The sequence below is a fragment of the Cetorhinus maximus genome, chromosome 2, assembly GCF_964194155.1.
Source record: "Cetorhinus maximus chromosome 2, sCetMax3.hap1.1, whole genome shotgun sequence".
Taxonomy (NCBI): domain Eukaryota; kingdom Metazoa; phylum Chordata; class Chondrichthyes; order Lamniformes; family Cetorhinidae; genus Cetorhinus; species Cetorhinus maximus.
The window spans coordinates 156,828,282-156,849,202 of NC_135880.1; the positions used below are offsets into that span (position 1 = coordinate 156,828,282).

Consider the following 20,921-nt stretch of genomic DNA (forward strand, 5'->3'; position numbering starts at 1 on the left):
AATGCCAGTATATTTTCTTCTGCAAGATTCCTTTTGTATTTGTGTACTATTTTGAAATTAATTTGACATACCAATCATCAGCCACAATGTGATGGAAAATTTCAGAAGGAAGAAGAAATGCAGAAGCAAATGAATGGAAGTTTCAGATGCTTAGAGTAGAAAAGCATTGAGGTAAATGTTTCCCTTTTTGCACTTGAGTGTAAATGATTTGCTGGATGCAGCCCATAGAAGATTGGCCATGGAGGATCACATACATTTGGCAGAGCTTGCCCAATTTTTCATCTGTTAGCTTAAATGAATGCAAAACTAAGTCTCTGTTAAATCTCCAAGACCATCCCTGCCCAACTTCACTCAATATCCTGTGCTCAGGTGATCTTTTACAGCAAAGCATAAGAGGAAAATGTGCTCTCATGGCCCAAGCTTGACAGAGGCTAGTTGCATAGGCAGGAGGTCAGAGCTTGAAATGGGAAAGGATTTCACTGTGTGCTATGAAGTTTTGACTCCACAAGGATACTTTTTTTTGCCAGGTCTCCTGCCCCTTGACAAGGTTGGCTGCTAGTTGGGTGGGGACTTCTCTGGAGCAGGCCACAGCCCCAGTTAGGGAGGCTGCAGCTGATACTTGCAGTCTGGAGTCCATAGGTGGAATCGTCCCACATTTGCACTAAATACAGTAGCGGACAGGAAAGGTGGCTTTTCACGCCATATTGTCCCAATCCCACCTCATTAATCACACATTCCCAGGAAACATGCTGTTTCATTGATTCGCCCACCACGCCAGGACTGCTGCTCAGAAGGCAGGGCCCCACAAGGCTAGGAGACTGCGGCTCCCCAATTCAGTGACACATCCCTGGGACTCCTGGACACTATTGGAGACTGCCGTGATGTCCTCTACCCTGGCTCTGGCTGCAGGAGGCTAATCAGTGTCACCACGCCGGCTTGGGAGGCAGTGGCAGAGGTGGTCAGTGCCAAATATGCACAGAAGAGGTTCGCAATCCAGTGCAGAAAAAGGATGAATGTTCTCATCCTTGCCATCAGGGTAGGGCAACCATGTCACCACTCTAAACTCACAAGCTCACCACACATTCACTGGCATCTCACTCATTGCCAGCTCAAGGGACATCACCACTCACTCTCTCACCCTTACATCTCCATGTGGACTAATCTCCTCTGCAGACTGCCTCCTCAGCCCTCATCCTCTTGAGGCCACTTGCACAGATCAACATGTGTCCCCACACATACTCTGGGATACCCGCCTTTCCCAGTAATGCCCCAGCCCTGCAACCTCTTCCCTTACCTTAGGCCAGCTATACCGCTGCCCCAAGCAAGCTATAACCCTGCAACCATTGAAAAGCCACGCCCACCTCACAGCTGGTCTGGTAGGTAGAGACCTGCCTGTGAGACCCCTAAAAGTGATGTGGTGCTGCTTGTGAAGCCTGGTGCTGATGACCGCGAGAGCTGCCCAAAGCAAGGCAGGCAAATAAGCCCCAAAGTCCTGAGCAAAGTGCAGCTCACCAAGTGCAAGTTGCTTATGTTCAGTTATGAAACACGCCAACGTGCCCGGATGATCCAGCGTGGGGGGATGATTCCAGTGAGCAGGGCTTATAACGATATGCAGATGTCTTAAAATGAACTTCCAGACGTGCAGCGGCGGGAAACGGGCGCATCGGTCAATTGCAAACTGGTTTAATGCGTCATAAAACTGATTTTTGTACTTCCCGCCATATTGTCCGCTCACGCCCAGCATGATGCTGACGCCAACGGGCGCAGAAAATTCCACCCTATGAATCATGGAATCTTTACAGTGCAGAAGGAGGCCATTTGGCCCATTGAGTCTGCACTGGCTCTCTGATAGAGCATTCAACACAGCCCCGCTCCCCTGCCTTATCCCTATAACCCTGCACATTTTCTCTTTTCAGATAGCAATCCAATTCCCTTTTCAATACCTCAATCAAACCTGCCTCCACCACCCTCTCAGGAAGTTCATTCCAGACTCCAACCACCCTCTGGGTGAAAAAAAATTTCCTCACATCACTTTTACTCCTTTTGCCAATTATTTTGAATCTGTGTCCTCTAGTTCTTTATGCTGTACTGAGTGGGAACAGTTTCTCACTATTTACCCTGTGCTTACCCCCTCAGGATTTTAAATCCATCAAGTTTCCTCTCCAATCTATCCTCATAGCTACAGTTCTTTATCTCTGGAATCATTCCTGTGAATCTCCTGTACTCTCTCCAATGCCTTCACATCCTTCCTCAAGTATGGCACCCAGAACTGGATGCAGTACTCCAGATGAGGCCTAACGAGTGTCTTATACAAGTTCAATGTGACGCCCTTACTCTTGTACTCATTGCCCCTATTAATACAGCCTAAGATGCTATGTGCTTTATTAAATGCTCTCTCAACATGCCCTGCCATCTTCAATGACCTATGTACATATACACCAAGTTCCTCTATTCCTGCACCTCCTTTAGAGTTTCTCCCTTCATTGGACTATTGTCTCTTCATATTCTTCCTGCCAAAAGCTTCACCTCACACTTCTCTGTATTGAACTTCATCTGCCACTTCTCTGCCCAGACTACCGACATGTCTATGTCCTGTTGAAGTTCAGGGCTATCCTCATCACAGTTGACAACATTTCCAAATGTTGTATCATCTGCAAATTTTGAAATCATGCCCTGCACAACACAGTCTAGTTCATTAATATATATCAGGAAGAGCAAGGCTTCCAACACTGACCCCTGGAGTACTCCACTACAAACCTTCTTTCAATCTGAAAAACAACCATTTATCATTATTCTCTGTTTCCTGTCACTCAGCTAATTTCTTATCCAAGGGCCTATTTCCCTTTTATTCCATAAGCTCGGAAGTCCATTGTGTGGCACTTTATCAAATGCTTTTTGAAAATCCATATATACCACATCAATAGCATTGTCCTTATCAACCTTCTCTGTTAACTCCCCAAAAAACTCCCAAGTTAGTTAAACATGATTTTCCCTTAATTAATCTATGCTTGCTTTTCTTAATTATACTGCACTTATCTAAATGATTATTGATTTTGCCCCGACCTATAGTTTCCAGAAGTTTCCCTACCTGTCTAGTTTCCAGCTTTATCCTTGCACCCCTTTTTGAGCAAGGGGTGCAACATTCACAATCCTCCAGTCCTTCCGGCACCACCCCTGTGGCTAAAGAAGATTGGAAGATTATCACTAGTACCTCTGCAATTTCCACTCTCACTTCCCTCACCTTGGATGCATCTCATCCGGTCCTGGTACCTTAGCTATTTTAAGTAAAGATAGCTTTTCTAACACCACCTCCTTCTCGATTATAAATTCTTTTAAGTGTGCCAGTTACACCTCGACCTTGTAGCATCTTCATCCTTTGTAAAGACAGATGCAAAGTACTTATTTGATACATCCACTATTTCTCCTGCCTGCACGTGCAAGTCCCCTTTTTTATCCCTAATCGGACCTACTCTTTTACCATCCTTTCGTCATTTATATGCTTATAGGAGACCTTGGGATTCCCTTTTATGTTAGCTGCAAATCTCTTTTCATGCTCTCTCCTTGCTTTCCTTAATTATAAAATCAAAATACTGCGGATGCTGGAAATCTGAAACAAAAAAAAAATAGCTGGAAAAACTCAGCAGATCTGACAGCATCTGTGGAGAGGAACACAGTTAACATTTCAAGTCCGTATGACTCTTCATCAGAACTGAGGAAAAATAGAAATGAGGTGGAATATAAGCTGGTTGAGGAGGGTGGGACAGGTAGAGCTGGATAGAGGGCTAGTAATAGGTGGAGGCAAAGAGGAGATTGCCAAAGATGTCATAGACAAAAGGACAAAGGGGTGTTGACGGTGGTGATATTAGCTAAGAAATGTGCTAATGGTGACATTAAGGGTAGAAAGCAGGACGAGCAAGTGACAAATAGCCCTGGTGGGGTGGGGGGAAAGGGATAGAAATAGGCTAAAAGGTAGAGATGAAACAATGGATGGGAATACATTTTTTAAAAAATAAGTGGGAAAAGAAAAATATATTTTAAAAATATAAATAATTAGAAAAAGGGGGATCAGAAAGTGGGTGGGGTTGGAGGAGGGAGTTCATGATCTGAAGTTGTTGAACTCAATATTAAGTCCGGCAGGCTGTAAAGTGCCTAGTTGGAAGATGAGGTGCTGTTCTTCCAGTTTGCGTTGAGCTTCACTGGAACATTGCAGCAGGCCAAGGACGGACATGTGGGCATGAGAGCAGGGTGGTGTATTGAAGTGGCAAGTGACAGGGAGGTCTGGGTCATGCTTACGGATAGACCGAAGGTGTTCCGCAAAGCGGTCACCCAGTCTGCATTTGGTCTCTCCAATGTAGAGGAGGTCATATTGGTAGTAGCGAATGCAGTAGACTAAATTGAGGGACGTGCAAGTGAAGTGCTGCTTCACTTGAAAGGAGTGTTTGGGCTCTTGGACGGTGAGAAGGGGGGAAGTAAAGGGGCAGGTGTTGCATCTGCGGTTGCATTGGAAGGTGCTGTGGGAGGGGGTTGAGGTGTAGGGGGTGATGGAGGAGTGGAATAGGGTGTCCCGGAGGAAACGATCCCTGTGGAATGCCGCTGGGGGGTGAAGGGAAGATGTGTTTGGTGGTGGCATCATGCTGGAGTTGGCGGAAATGGCAGAGGATGATCCTTTGAATGCGGAGGCTGGTAGGGTGATAAGTGAGGACAAGGGGGACCCTATCATGGTTCTGGGAGGGAGAGGAAGGTGTGAGGGCGGATGCGCGGGAGATGGGCCAGACACGGTTGAGGGCCCTGCCAACCACCGTGGGTGGAAAACCTCGGTTAAGGAAGAAGGAAGACATGTCAGAGGAACTGTTTTGGAAAGTAACATCATCAGAACAGATGCGATGGAGGCGAAGGTACTGAGAGAATGGGATGGAATCCTTACAGGAAGCGGGGTGTGAGGAGCTGTAGTCGAGGTAGCTGTGGGAGTCGGTAGGCTTGTAATGAATATTGGTGGACAGTCTATCACCAGAAATAAAGACAGAGAAGTCAAGGAAGGGAAGGGAAGTGTCACTGATGGACCATGTGAAAATGATGGAGGGGTGGAAATTGGAAGCAAAATTAACAAATTTCAGGTCCAGACGAGAGCATTATTAGCTTCTTCACTACCCCCGGTCATTCTATATTCTGCCTGATTCTCCATTGTATTTTCTACCTGACATCTGTCATACGCACACTTCTTCATTTTCATCTTTACCTCTATCTCAGTCATCATCCTGAGCACAATGCATTTATTTTTCCAACCTTTCCCTCCAAGGGAATATACCTTGACATTGCCTGCAGTACTTTTTCTTTGAAGGTGGTTCGTTGATCAGCCAACATTTGATTTCAACTCACTCGATTCAGATGCATTCTCTTCCCATCGAAGTTGGCTTTTCCCCAATTAATTATCCCTGCTCTGAATTGTTCCTTGTCCTTTTCCATGGCCAACCTAAACCTTATGACTCAATGGTCACTGTCCCCAGAATGCTGTCCCACTGATTCACTTGGGCCAACTCATTCCCCATAACCAGGTCCAACAGTGCATGTCCTCTTGTTGAACTGGAAACATACTGCTGCAGAAAATTATCTTGAACTGTTCCAGGAACTCGTGCCCCTCTTGTCCCTTTGCACTATTCCTATCCCGGTCTATATTTGGATAATTGAAATCCCCCATTATAATTACTCTATAATTCTTGCACCTCTCTGTAATTTCTTTGCAAATTTGTTTCTCTACATCCCTTTCATTGGTTGGTGGTCTATATACTACACGGATTAACGTTATTGCACTTTTCCCATTACATCTAGTCAGAGAGATTCCGTCCTTGACCCCTCCGGAACATTCTCTCTCTCCAGTACTGTAATGCCATATTTAATCACATACTGCCACTCCCCCTCCCCCCATTTCTTCCTTTCCCATCTCTTCTAAACACCTTGTACCCAAGAATATTTAACGGCTAGTCCTTCCCTCCTTTGAGCCAGGTCTCTGTTGTAGCAATATTATCATAGTTCCATTTGTCCACCTGTGCTTGTAGTTCACCATTCTTATTAACCGCATTCCGTGCATTCACATACATGCACGTTAGCCCTGATTTAAGCTTTTTTACTCCCCCCCCCCCACCCCCCCTTATTCTGACCCCTTCTAATGACTTACTGTTGCCTTCTCTAATTCTTATCAAACTCTCCAAGTATTCTATTAACCTTGATACTACTCTCTGATATGAACTCCTTATTAGTTAATACCTCTCTACTCTCCACTGCCAGGTTTTCTCCCCTTCGCTCTGAATTTCCCCTCAGTTTCCCATCCTCCTGCCAATCTAGTTTAAACCCTCCGCAATAACACTAGCAAACCTCCCCACAAGGACACTTGTCCCAGTCCTGTTAAGTTGCAACCCTCCCTGCTTCTACAGGTCCCACCTGCCCCAGAACCGGTCCCAATGCCTCAGAAATCGAAAACCTTCCCTCCTACCCCATTTCTCCAGCCACGTGTTGAGCTGCTCAATCTTTCTATTCTTATGCTCACTAGCATGTGGTGCTGGGAGTAATCCTGAGATTACTGCTCTTGAGGTCCTGCTTTTTAATTCCCTTCCTAGCTCCCTAAAATCTGCTTTCGGGACCCCATCCCTTTTCTTACCTATGTCATTGGTCCCCAGTGTGGACCACAACTTCTGTCTGTTAACCCTCCAACAAAAGAATATCCTGCAGCTGCTCTGTGGTATTTTGGTCTTCATTGCAAGAGGATTTGAGTTCAGAAGTAGGGATGTCTCCCTGCAGTTATACAGGGCCTTGATGAGACCAATACCTGGAGTATTGCATGCAGTTTTGGTCTCCCTACCTAAGAAAGGATATACTTGCCATAGAGGGAGTGCAGCGAAGGTTCACTAGGCTGATACCTGGGATGGCAGGACTGCCGTATGAGGAGAGATTGGTTCAGCTGGGCCTGTATTCACTAGAGTTTAGACGAATGAGAGGGGATCTGATTGAAATAAAATTTTAACAGGGCTAGACAGACTGGATGTAGGGAGGATGTTTTCCCTGGTTGGGGAGTCTAGAACAAGGGGCCACAGTCTCAGGATACAGGGCTGGCTATTTAGGACTGAGATGAGGAAAAGTTTCTTCACTCATAGGGTGGTCAACCTATGGAATTCTCTACCACAGAAAGCTGTGGAGACCAGGTCACTGAGCGTATTCAAGAAAGAATTTGATAATTGTTTGGATATTAGGGGCATCAAGGAGTATGGAGAGAAAGCGGGAATATAGCATTGAGATAGAGGATCAGCAATGATCATATTGAATGGCGGAGCAGGCTCGAAGAGCCGAATGGCCTACTCTTGCTCCTAGTTTCTATCCTGGAGTCATGTTTACGGCCACAAAATGCCTGTCTGCTCCCCTGAATATGGAATCCCTTACCATTATAGCACTTCCACTCTTCCTACTCCCCTCCTGTGTAGCTGAGCCACCCGTGGTGCCACAAACTTGGCTCTTGCTACAAGCCCTGTGAGGAACCATCTCGTTCACCAGTATCCAAAATGGAAAAGCAGTTAGAGAGCAAGATAGCCTCAAGGGATTTCTGTACTACCTGCCTGTTTCTCTTAGATTTTCTGGCGGTCACTTGTTCCCTCTCTGACTATGTACTTCTTGGGACCACCTCTCTAAACATGTTCCATGTCATCCTCAGCCTTATGGAGGCACCACAGTTAGTCCAGCTGCCACTCAAGTTCTGCAACCCAGAGCTCAAGCTTCTGCATCTGGTGACACTTCCGGCAGTTGTTGTCACCGAGAGCGCTTTGTGCCTGCATGAATTCCCACATCCCTCAGGATGCACATTCCGCATGGCTGAACTGCGCTGACATACCTTAAACCTTATATAAAGTGTTTACTACAGAATAGTATAATATAATAACTCACCTGTCACTCACCAATCGTCTCCTCTCTGCTGAGTCCGGAAAGGCCTATACTTACCAACCAAAATCGTCTCCTTTGTACTGAGTTCAAAAAGGCCTATACTTACCAACCAATCAACTTAAGGGACTCCTGTGATGTCACTTTTACATTTAATCTGTAAATTTCCAGCTCTCTCTTTGCCCTCTGCTCTATGGGCTCCCTCTCCAAACCTCCTTTGGTTAATGGGCTTCCCCCATAGCAAAGTAAGGAGCCAGCTACGGAGGCTAAGGGAAGGTAGACAATGAAAGGATCATCCCCTTCCTTCTTCACTGAACTCCCTCACTCACCAAACTCCAACTTAATCACTCTAATACACACAGAACAGCACTGAAATAAGCAGCACTGAAGAACATCTGTTTTTATGCTCCCTGATTCGAGCTTCTGAAAATCAATTTAAGCCAGTTATCTAATTAGCTGGCTGCAGCTCCTAGCAAAGCCTATATACCCCTGATTTAAAGCTGGACTAAGCCTCAACTTATCCAAACCCAAAGAGCAACTTTAAGCTAATTGCTATATTAAAGAAAAGACTAGACTTTATATAGAAATTACTCTTTAAATTAAATTAACCCTCCCAGTTCCCTCACTCACCAAACTTCAACTTAAACACTCTAATGCACACAAAACAGCACCCCAGTGTCGGCAAAAGCAGTAGCATGAAGCTGAGAGTGTCCAATTCCTGACCCCAGTCAGTGGGAGGATCCAATCCCTAACACCAGCAAGTGAGGGGATCCAATCCCCTAACCCACTGCGGTCTTTGTGTGGGGGTGTCCAATCCAAAGCAAGATGATATGCTTGGGGGTCCAGATGACACTCCTGCTCCTCCCACAGTGCTGGAAAGGTGCCTAGCTTTTCCCTGAAGCTGTCCCTGCCTCAGTTTAGCTGCTGGGTTTTCTAAGATCTGAGAAACCCACCTAGCCAGAGTTAAACCTGCAAAGTACTTTAGATTGGAGGCTACTTGCCTCATTATAATATTTAGGTGGTAACCTGCCTGCTGGGAATAGGTTGGCTGGCTGCTCCTTGTCCCGTCTCCAGTAAACCTGGAAGCGGGTGAGTTGGGATTTAAGTTTTAACATCTCACCTGACCACAAACCAGGGTTAAAATAAGTCAATAGTAGTGTCTGTGAATCTAAGTTATTGTGAAATAAGGTTTAAGTTCCGCCTCTTGGTACTTTTCGAAGTATATAAACCAGTGCCCTTGGAACAGAGCACTACATTTCGAACCCTGCGCTTCAGTTGAAAATCCTTTTTTTAAAAAGCACTGCAAACAGTCAGAGAAGAACCAAGATCCATAAATCATGCAAATAGCCTGAAAATAGAGGTTGAGCACAAGACAATAAACATTCTGATTATTATTTTCTCTAAGTATTCACAAGGAAAGATAAGAAAAACATGCCATCACAAAATAGAGATTGCCCAGATCAACTTAGATATAAACATGTTGGAAGTCTTAAACAGGCTGTAGGGCTCAAAACCAATTTATCCAGCATCAGATGGAATTCATCCCAAAGTGTTGAAGAAGACTAGAGAGGAGATCAGTCAGGTATTGACCATCATTATGAGGGAGTTACCAGTAGACTGGAAACAGGCTTATGTAATGCCTATATTCAGATAAGTTAATTAATCCCTATAACTAAAAAGAAATAATGTTGAGCAAATTCAACATTTGGAATTAACCCAGCTCAGTGTAACTAAAGAGGGATTATTATAGTCACTAGTCAACTCAGGAGACAGAGGTTTGTTGTGACCGCTCAGAATTTTCTTAAAACTTCATAACAATTAATACTAAATGTGGCAGCTTTATGGGGTAATCTCATGACTGGATATCTTATAACTAATAGCACCAAGTTTCTTTAGTAAAAGTTTCTTCATGTTTTTCACACATCTTTAAACTTGTGGTACCGCTGATTTGCAAATGGCAGCAAATGTGTTTATTTCCATCAGCCTTTGAAAAGGTAATGACCAAAGAGGAAGCTTTGACAGCTGCCGATCAAATAGATTAAATTGTTCGATCTATGTTGAGTGCTGTTTTATTTGAATTTTATTTACAGGGTGCCATAATTATTCATGAAGTCTATGAAGAAGGAGCTGCAGCCAAAGATGGCAGACTATGGGCAGGAGATCAAATATTGGAGGTAAAGGAAGAGGTCTTGAAATCTAATTTACAGATGTTAGATTGTGACTGAGAAAGCTTTTCAGTATGTTGCAATCTTTAATATGCATTTATCATTGGGTTTTTAACATGAGAGTAAAATTCCAACAAAGCTTTACATTCACAAGAAGCATCAAAAGCACTTGATTGTTAGTTCCAGTTAGCAGATATTCCAGATCATAGAATTTATTTTTATATTGACAATGTAATTTGAAATTTCATTATGTTTCCATAGGTTAATGGAATCGATTTGAGAGTTGCCACTCACGATGAGGCAATAAATGTTTTGAGACAAACTCCGCAAAAAGTACAACTGACAGTCTACAGGGATGAAGGCCATTATAAGGAGGAAGATATGTATGACTTGCTAATTGTTGAATTGCAAAAGAAACCAGGGAAAGGGCTTGGACTGAGTATTGTTGGAAAAAGGTATCAAAGAAATTCCATTCACTAGATACAAATTTGATTGCGCAAAACGATCATTTGGACAATTTCCCAGTGTTATGATCTCCATTGCGACCGATAATATTTAAAGATAAATTCGAGCTCCCAGTTATTAACTGAAAGAACTATGCCACAAGATTTCATGTTTTAAACAAAAAGAGCTTTACTGTACAAGAGTAATCACAAAGCAATCACTGCTAACTTAGAACCATAGCTTGTTAATACTTCAGACTTGAAAATCTCAACAAAGCGTAAACACTGACACTTTAACCCTTTTCTACTTTTACTACCACCCAAGAGGTCCCATATATGTTAAAGGATCTTGATGGTTCATTCACTTCTCCTGGGATCAAACCAAGGTTTGCCACAGCTCTCTGGAATTCACTTTAATTTCTCCTCATTGTTCCAGCTATTCTCTGAGGTGACCTTCATTCAGCTAAGCGACCCTCCAGTTCTCCTTCAATAGCTCACGATTGTGGATTCCCCCAGCTCAAGCATGGGCCTCACTCGCATTCTTTGCTTAGAGGCTTTTAAATCCGAAAGCCGCCTTGGTTCCTGATAGTCCTCTGCTATGCTTCCAGCTGTTTTACAACTTCTGGCCTTCTGCCTTCTCCAAGCTGCAATCTAGCTGCTTCCAGAGTTCCAACTGAAACTTTGGACTAAATTTTGCCGTCGGCGAGCAGGGGGCGGGGCCCGCTCGCTGACACGCAAAATGATGCGGGATGACATCGGGGGGGAACCCCCGCCCCATTTAAATCTTCAGGAAGGCGGGGGCACAGCCAAATCAGCTGTGCGCCTGCCGACGTGTCATTGGCCAATTGATGCCATTGACAGGATCATTAAAACAATTAAAGGACCTGCCCATCCAACTTTAAGGTTGGCGGGTAGGCCAGGAGCCCCAGCGGGGAATAGAAAAAACATGAAACTTCATCCACTGGCGGGATGAGGTTTCATGTAGGGATTTAAAAAGTTGAATAAAGTTTTAATGAAATTTATTAACATGTCCCATCTCATGTGACATTGTCACATGAGGGGGACATGTTAAGGATTTTTTTTTTCTCTATTCTTCATGTTTATACAACTGTCAGCGATCTCCCTGAGGCAGCACTTTGCCTCAGGGAGATGTGCGCTCTTTCGTGCGCATGCACGAAAGAGCGCACTCTCGCATTTGGGGAATCCCCCCCCTGCCCGCACAGGAAGCGCACAGCGCTTCCCACCGGGTGTCACGCTGGGCGGGCCTTAATTGGCCCACCCACTTAAAATGGCGGCGGGGCCCGCATCTCCAGCGGGGATCAGCTCCCCGCCCGCCAGAGATTGGGTCGGGCCTGCCCGCCCGGTTGGCAGAAAATTCTGCCCTTTGTGTGGAATCACGGAGATAAAACCCAAAACAAAAGAGTACCTCCTTGCGTAGCCTACTTCTGTAGCAATGTGGCATATCTAGGATGTTCCAAAACTAATTTTGTTTTTCTCTTCAAAACATCCCTTTGATTCTGGGACTCACATTTAAAATTTATATCTCTAATGGGGACAGTTGCGATCTTAATAGACTCACTGGTCCCATCAAGATGCCCATTGTTTACCGGTTGTTTTCAGAGCTTTTTTGACCTGGGGTAACTACATGAATAATTTAAACCTCCCCGGTTTACACCCAAGCTTCAAAGTCTTCTTCGAGAGGCCTGGAGACAAACTATCTCCTCCATAGAGATTCAGAGTGGGCACTATAATCCTAGATGTGAATACCTTTAACCACCGTCCTAGTAACACAATCAGACTTCCCTTTTGAATTGTAATTACCTGAGGCTTGTTTGATGAACTCCTCAGCCCAGGTGTTTCCACTTATATTTAAAAATGCCAGTCCCCAATCTAAAAGTTATTCTTCTAAAAAAATATGAATTATAAAATCAGATATTCATAACACTAGAAATCCCATTATTACAGTACCTACTGATATTCAGTCAGTGTACGTTATAGATGTTAGCACTTGGTGCAAGTTTAATTTAAGCAGCTTGCATTTATATAGCACCTTCAGTGTATAAAAAAACCCTGAGCTGCTTCATAAAAACGTGAACATTAAAAAGGAATGCTGAACCAGAGAAGGAAATATTAGAAGGTGTGACCAAAAATCTGATCAAAAAAGTGAGTTTAAAGGAGGTCCTCATAGGATGAGATAGAGGGCGTGAGGTGGAGGCGAATAGGGAGGGAATTCCAAAGCATGGGGTCCAGGCGAGAGGAGGAGGGAGGAAACTTTTTCGAGTTATCAACTGTCACAGATTACAACTCTTTTTGAGTACAATCACAGTTCTTGGTTTCCGGGAGTGGGACATGAACCCACAACCCTCTGATTCAAAGGCGAGGGTGCTAAGCCAGAGTCAGTCAAAGAGCTCGGGGGAATTGTAGGGCTGGAGAAGGATTCAGAGATAGTGAGAAGCTAGTCCATGAAAGATTTTAAACATGAGGCTGAGATCTTAAACTGAAGCTGTTGGGAAATAGAACCTGAAGCCAATATAGGTTGGTGAGAACCGGGTGAGATTTGGTGCGGGTTAGAACATGGGCAACAGAATTTTGCAACAGCTTAGGTTTATGGAGTTAATATTTTGAGTCCGTATGACTCTTCTTCATACGGACTCAAAACGTTAACCCTGTTTCTCTCTCCACAGACCTGCTGAGTTTTTCCAGCATTTTCTGTTTTCATTTCAGATTTCCAGCATCTGCAGCATTTTGCTTTTATCTCAGGTTTATGGAGGCTGGCCAGCAGAACATTGGAATAGTCAAATTTGGAGTTAACAAAAGGCATGACTGAGGGTTTCAGCAACAGATGGGCTGAGATGAGAGTGAAGGCAGATGATGTTACGGTGATGGAAGCATGGGAGATTTGTGATGGAGACAATGTGCATTTGAGGGCTAATCCCATAAAATCTTTTGAATGTAATACCCATTTAAGATTTTATTGCAGAAATACAAAATTATGGCTCCGTTTATGGCAAAGCCAAGTGTTGAAAATACAAATGATACAGTTATAAAGGGATATAGTAGCTCCAGTCTAGTGTATGATATTGGCAAACACATAACCAAACAGGAGAAATGAGCAAACACGAAGCATAAGGTGGTTATAACAATTCTGATTATGATGAAGCAACCTTTTACTTGCATTCATTAACCTATACAGTACCTCTGCGACTGAGTGTACTGTACTTTTTAGCTTTTCTGTATTTAGTGTAAATATTTGTAAACTGGAACATAGTACTGCATTGGTTGTACTAACACAAATAGTTAAAATTTTGTTGATTAGCACTAATATTTCTCTTTTTTGCCAATGCTTCTTCCTTCTCCTGAAGGATGACTGCACTGTGGGCACTGGACATCCTCTGGTACTTCATTGAATGGTCATCTTCCATGCCATGACAGTGAGTGTGGGCAGGCTGTTGAACTGCAATAACAATTTGCATATCCCCTGTACCTGTACCTGTACCTGATCCTATCTTCAGATTTAGAAATTACATTTCCAAAATGGGTTGCTATTTAAAAGCAGGCCTTTGGTATCTTTTGTCATCTCTTACCCAGGGTGCTAAAATTAATTGTGTCATCCTGATTAAGCTAAGTTAACTCAGATGTAAAAGCAAAATACTGCAAGTACTGAAAATCTGAGATAAACATAGAAAATGCTAGAAACACTCAACATGCCCAGCAGCATCTGTGGAGGTCGATGACCTTTTTCCAAGAGTATTGACTTTAATGTTCCATGCTATTATATGCATTTTCAGAAGACATTTGGTAAAAATAAGAAAAAGGTGGAAATACTTAGCAGGTCTGGCAGCATCTGTGGAGAGAGAAACAGAATTAACATTTCTGCTTGTGACCTTTGGGTGAAAGGTACGCCTAGGGGAGAATCTTCGGCTCGACAAGCAGGGGCGGGGCCCACTTGCCGAGGCATAAAATGGCGCGGGGTGACGACAGGGGGAAAATTCTACCCCTAGAGTACTGTGAATAGTTCTAGACACCAGACATGAGGAAGGATATGTTGGCCATGAAGGGAGTGTAGCATAGGTTTTCCAGAATGATACCTGGTCTCCAAGAACTAAATTACAAGCAGAGATTTGTTATGACCCACCCCCAGGTGAGATTCCCCAAAGTTGTTGATCCAGGCGAGACCCCTCAATTTGTCATCGTCTGGCTGGGGCACCCCCGAATTTTTATGCCCCTGGTGAGGAGGGATGAACTGGCTTCCTGACTTAATTCAGTCCCCCACCTCATCACCCACGTTTTGTTGGTCGCAACAAGATTTAATCTAAAAAAGATCCCTTCTTCCCAGACCCAATTGTTCTGCTTTTGAAGGAGCTAATTTGATGAGACTTTCTTGAGTTAAAAGCAAATTGGGCAGAATTTTACGTTTGGCATGCGGGCGCATGCCCGACATGCCCGAATGTAACATGATGTGCGATGACATCGGGCATGCATCCCAACGTCATCGTGTGCCCGCGCGATATCGGCTGAGTCGACTGCGCCCCCTCCGATAATTGAAAGGCCTATTAAGGCCATTAACAAGCTAATTAAAATCAAATTAACACTGCCCATCCAACCTTACGGTTGTCAGGCAGGCAAAAAGGCCAAGTGGCCTTTACATTTTTTAGGAAACCTCATCCACGAGCAGGATGAGGTTTCCTAAAGCAAATAAACATTAACTAAAAACTTTATCCCAGCTCATGTGACAGAGTCACATGAGTGGACGTGTTATTTTAAATTTTTACTGTCTTTATTAATTTTTTTCCGTGCCTCAAGGAGATTGAAGCACTCTGTCACATGCATGTGCGAACTGCACGCCAGGCCTGCTGTCCCTCCTGCCCCTGCCCGCACAGGCAGCGCTCAGCGCTGCCACTTGCGATTCACGCAGGGCGGGCCTTAATTGGCCCACCCACGTGAAATCGCAGAACGGAACCGATCACGGGCAGCGGTCAGCTTCCCGGCCGCCCACTCCCGCCGAGCCCGCACGATGAGGGAAAAGTTCTGGCCAATAAGTTTATTAACCACTAAAGGCAAGAAAGGATAAAACACATGCATATATGGTCAAGCATGTTAAAAGGAAGAAGTTAGCTTGAAGTAAGTGAATATATATATATAGTTTTTAAAGTATACGGAGCAGTCCTTGACTTTTGGGGAGTAGGTGATTGAGTGTTGCGGCTGTTGTGATTCGAGATCCCAGAAGAATTGACTCAGGTAGATGAATAGTCAAATTCGAGGTTCCAGTAGTGTTGAATTTTTCAGAGAGGGAGAGAGATCAGGATACCTGCAAAATGGTGATTTGCAGGGGTACTGTGTGTCGCTCTTACATCTGAGTCAAACATACAGCACTTGCTCCCTCTCAGAACACCCACCAATAGACAGATACCACGGCAGCTTTTCAGCTCGCCTTTAACCCCTTCTTTGTATATTCCAAAAATCTGTTTGGGCAGTGCTCATTTCTTGATGAAATGATACTCATCTCCCATTATGTCCCATTGTCTCTACCGGAGGGAGCAGTTAGTTTCTGAATGTCTTTAGAAGTACCTTGTCTGGCAACAAGGGCAGGTTTCCATTACCTCTTAGAGAGTCACCCTGCAGCATTCCAGCCTGTGGCTTGTGTGCATTTTTAAAAACTCAGGTCTTATTTTTAAAGTCCAATGTTTCTGGATGCAATTCGGTGTTTTTTCCTTCATTATCATGACAGATTGCATAAACTAGGGTTGTATCCCCTGAAATTTTAAAGATTAAGGGTGATTTGATCAAAGTTTTCAAGATATTAAGGATAACACAAGGGGTAGTTGGAAATTAAGTTAGAAACTATTACTGTTGATTAGGGAGCCTAGGAATTGGGGGTGAGGGAGGTAGTATGTGGTGATGGCATACTTCAAAAAAATAAAGCCAGACTTTTCAGAACGAAGTTATGAAACACTTCTACATACAAAGGGTGGTTGTAGTTTGAGGCTAAAATGCTTAGCTCATTTAAAAGGTATCTGGATCTGCATCTGAAGTGCTATAACCTGCAAGGCTACGGACCAGGTGCTGGAAAGTGGGATTAAAATGAGCAGCTAGTTTCTTTTTTCTCTTTTTGCCTGGCACAGACATGATGGGCTGTAACTTTTCTATGGCTCTAAATTACAGTTGACCCTGTATCAATTGTAAATTTTAAATCTGAGATTGATAGATTTGTGTTACCCAGTTGTATTAAAGGATGTGGTGTAAGTTTTATGGGTTTGAGCTATGAAACCCTTTTATTTCAAATATCTATGTTCCGAATTCTTAATTTATAACAATGGGGTCCTCAGTTATGACTGACCTAACAAGGTATGAATGACCAGTATTGATGAATCACGTGAAATTTATGAAGCAAGATGTTATATATACTCAGCAAAAAACTATGAAGACAGCATGCAAGTTTCTTTTCCCTCAATGCCCAGGCTTCTTTGAGAGCTGACAGCATGGATGATGCCTTTCTTCTGTCTCTGAAGTAATGTTAAACTTTTGTCACAGAAGAATTGCACCATAGAAGCAATGGTGGAACTGTGCCAAGGAAGGCTCTGAGTTTTCAATTTTTATCCCTAATCCTGTACCTCTTCCCTTATTAGGGATTAATCCGAATTAACCCCTTTCATTGGGTAGGGTGTCACCTGGTGTTACCCCACCCCTGTAACTAGAGCCATGTAGGATGAGACAAATGTCCATCTCTTATTTCCTTTAGGCCCCAGAGGTTACATTCCATTGTGATCAAATGATACATCCTCTTATCAATAATTCAAACTATTGTAGACAATTCACATTGACAAATTAACCTATTCCCATGGATACTAAGGAAATTAAGAACATACATTAGCAGTGATTCCTAGTAAGATATCTTCATAAAACACTGCTGTTCCTGTGCCGTAGATATAGTTAATAGATCAAGATATTAGCAAAACAAAAACAAAAATACCTGGAAAAACTCAGCAGGTCTGGCAGCATCTGTGGAGAGGAGCACAGTTAACGTTTCGAGTCCGCATGACTCTTCAACAGAACTAAAGGTATTAGCAAATGTAAGTCTTAATTCAAAGACAAGATTTTGTCTAACAATTATCAAGATAAAGAAGCCATGTTGAGTTCAAACTGTTGCCCAAAACTTGCTTATCTCTTTAAGCCTTTAAGTTTCCTAGACATTTCAGCACCTTTAAGTTCATTAGGTTATCAAGAAGAACAGCAATCCTCACAGGCATAGCTGCTTCCCTGTTCTTAGCTTGCTTTGAATTGTAAATTGTCTTACTTAGCAGACAGAAATTAAACTGGACTATTTAAAAAAATGGCTAAGGTACAATTCTAAAATGTTACTTCAAATCAACATAGAACCCCAAAAATTAGCAGTAGTATCAAAATTTTGCAATGGGGCAAGGCAAGCATGTGGAATTAGGTTGTAGATCAGTCATGATCTCATTGAATGGCAGAACAGGGTCAAGGGGCTAAAAGCCTGCTCCTGTTCCTATATTACTATGTTCAGAGGCTTGGTAGAGGACTGGCAAGGTTGCATCTTCTGAACCCCTTAGAGGCGATGGTGTTCCAAATTATTGGCACAGCTTTCATTGAGGCTATTGCAACTGTTGTCGCTGAACCATCCAGAACAATTGTATATTGCTACCTTATGATCTGGTCAAATCTCTCTTCACCATCATCCCACTATCTGGTGTGAAGCACAAGTTGCAGATGGTGTGACCATGAGCCCCTTGTTTTCAACCCACCCTCAATTCCGTCACCCCAACCTTATCATTTTGCACTTATGCTTTCAGGTATCCAAGATTTTCCACCTGGCCAGCCACTGTAGCCTCACAATGAAGTAGGAGAGCAGAAATCTGGTAAAGAAGCGCCGGCACTTGGGGCAGAATTTTGCCCTAGGTGTGCGGGCTCGGTGGGGGTGGCCGGGAAGTCGACCACTGCCTGCGATCGGACCCGGAAGGTAATTTCACGCTGGTGGGTTAATTAAGGCCCGCCCAGCGCGAAACTCTAGCGGCAGCGCTGAGCGCTGCCTGCGCAGGCAGGAGGAGGAGTGTGAGCCAGGCGAGCGCGACCTGCACGCGAGTGCACACTACATAATCTCCTTGAGGCAGAGAGCTGCCTCAGGGAGATGAACTGATTTCAAAAAAAAATTAAAGATTTTATAAATGTTATGAAACATGTCCCCTCATGTGACTGTCACATGAGCAGGGACATGTTATTAATGAAAAAATAAAGTTTTTATTTGATTTTTATTTGCTTTTGGAAACCTCATCCCACCCATGTATGAGGTTTCCCAAAAAGTGCTTGGCCTTTTCGCCTGCCTGCCAACCATAAGGTTGGACGGGCAGAGAAAAATTTACATTAGTTACCTTTTATTAGCCTTAATAGGCCTTTTAATTGTCAGCGGGCACGCTGCTGATTCCGATGCGTGCACACCCACCGAAATATAGCACGTCATTTTACGCTCGGTCAGGCACCCGTCCACCGAGCTAAAACCTTTACCCCTGATCTTATACTCACAGTCACCAACTCAGATACTGGCACTATGTGAACTTTAGAGGGTAGTATAGAGGCAGGATCAACACATGACTTGACATTGGTTTTGTACAGAGTACTCAGTAGCAGAGACTTCTGAAGATCAGGTGCAAGTAATGAGTTTTGGAAGCTCATGGTGTGTAGTAGGTATTTGAACCAGTTGTGTATGCTGACATAATTCAGGTATAACTGATCCCAACTCACAAATGTAACACAAAATTTAATAGTTTTCAACAAGCCTTGTTTCTAAATCTCTTGCAGTTAACTTATTTCATGTTATAACTCATGCATAATTTGCACACAAGACAAGATTCTCCTGGGTCTGTATTCAGACATGCTGGATTTCTAGGGTGCAGTGGAATTTAAGTCGATTAGACTGCATGCTAATAAAACAAAAATACCACATGATTTTCCTTCCATTTAAATTAATAGAGGAAAACCGATAGGTTGTTTTACAGGTTTACAGTTTAAAATGCCCAGTTTTCCACTGTACAGAGACAATTCAATATTCCTGGTACAAACGCAGAAAAAAATCTCGCACAAGAAGTTATGGGATATTTGTCACCAAGCCCAGATCATTAAAATAATCTTTACCAGTTTCAGAACATAATGTTAACAGAGGCTTTTTTTTTCCCTTTAGGGGCAAAGCAGTTCCCCAGCATTTGTTGAATCTGACTAAAGTCTGTACTTGTTTTCGACAGAAATGGTACTGGGGTCTTTGTGTCAGACATTGTAAAAGGAGGAATAGTAGATCTGGATGGAAGACTTGTGCAAGGAGACCAGATACTATCTGTGAATGGGGAGGATGTTCGAAATGCAACTCAGGAGACTGTTGCTGCTATGCTGAAGGTCTGACTAATGCAGAAATTATGACTTGGCAAAGATTTGTAAACAGCAAGTTTGACCAAGACCTGTAACTTTAGCAGTAAAAAATTTAATGTATTTTGATGGTGATGTATTCTCGTTATGCGCACAATCAGTGATGTGTTTTATAATTTTTCCAAAATTAATGGAGAAAAACATTTTTAGAATGTATTTAAAATTTTGGCAAGCAAGTGTTTTTTGCTTCAGCCAAATAACTTTCAAGCTCCTGATTTATCCAAATGCAATTGTCCTGCATCCTTTATGCCACACCCTGCTTTTCAGAGTGAGAGAAATGTAAATGAATCAATGTTTGTTGGAGCATTAGCCTGTAAGTTGTTCATTTTTCCAGCCATTTATTGTAAATGACAAAAGCAACCTATGTAAGTCTTTCAAGTGCCGGTCTGAAATGTTCCTCATGAGACATAGGGGGTATTTTTAACCTGGAAGAGTGTCTGGGGTTGTATGAAGTGGGAGAGGGTTAAATTGAACACAAACACGAGTACATCAGAAAGCCCAACCCACCGACTGCTGCAATTTACCCCAACACATTAGACTGTATACAACTCCCAAGGGAGATGCGTGTTGTTAATTGACATAAGTTAATCACTCAGCTAGAGCAATATTGAAATGGATTTTGCATGTTAATTTTGGGACCATAGGTTTCCCAGGCTTCCTAGAACTCGGCAGTAAAAGCAAGGCAAGAACACAGTGACAATGAGGGGGCTACACTTTGATCTTTTGGAGGCCTGTCCTGCAATTTAGAGCTCTGATCTATCAGATCAGCATGGGTGTCATTGCACTGTGTTAGATTGGACCTCACATGAGGACCAAGGTGACCAGAAGCGGCAATAGGCTGCTGCTGACAGTCCTGTAGTTCCACAGCAGAGAGGTGCAACTTGCAGGACGTCATATCCAGTACATAGGTCTACAAGCAGAAGATAGCTTTTTTGACACGACTAAACACCAGTGTGCTCAG

At 43.3% G+C, this 20,921-nt stretch overlaps 1 protein-coding gene across 16 annotated transcripts in view; it reads left to right on the top strand.

Moving 5' to 3' along the window:
- mpdz (multiple PDZ domain crumbs cell polarity complex component) overlaps nucleotides 1-20,921 on the top strand; it is a 420,746-nt gene that overhangs the window by 366,398 nt on the left and 33,427 nt on the right. For all 16 annotated transcript variants that reach the window (XM_078570536.1, XM_078570535.1, XM_078570542.1 and 13 more), the window contains 3 exons: nucleotides 10,011-10,094; nucleotides 10,347-10,540; nucleotides 19,783-19,930. In XM_078570536.1, coding sequence (XP_078426662.1) covers nucleotides 10,011-10,094; nucleotides 10,347-10,540; nucleotides 19,783-19,930 — 426 coding nt within the window. The remainder of the gene's footprint in view (nucleotides 1-10,010; nucleotides 10,095-10,346; nucleotides 10,541-19,782; nucleotides 19,931-20,921) is intronic.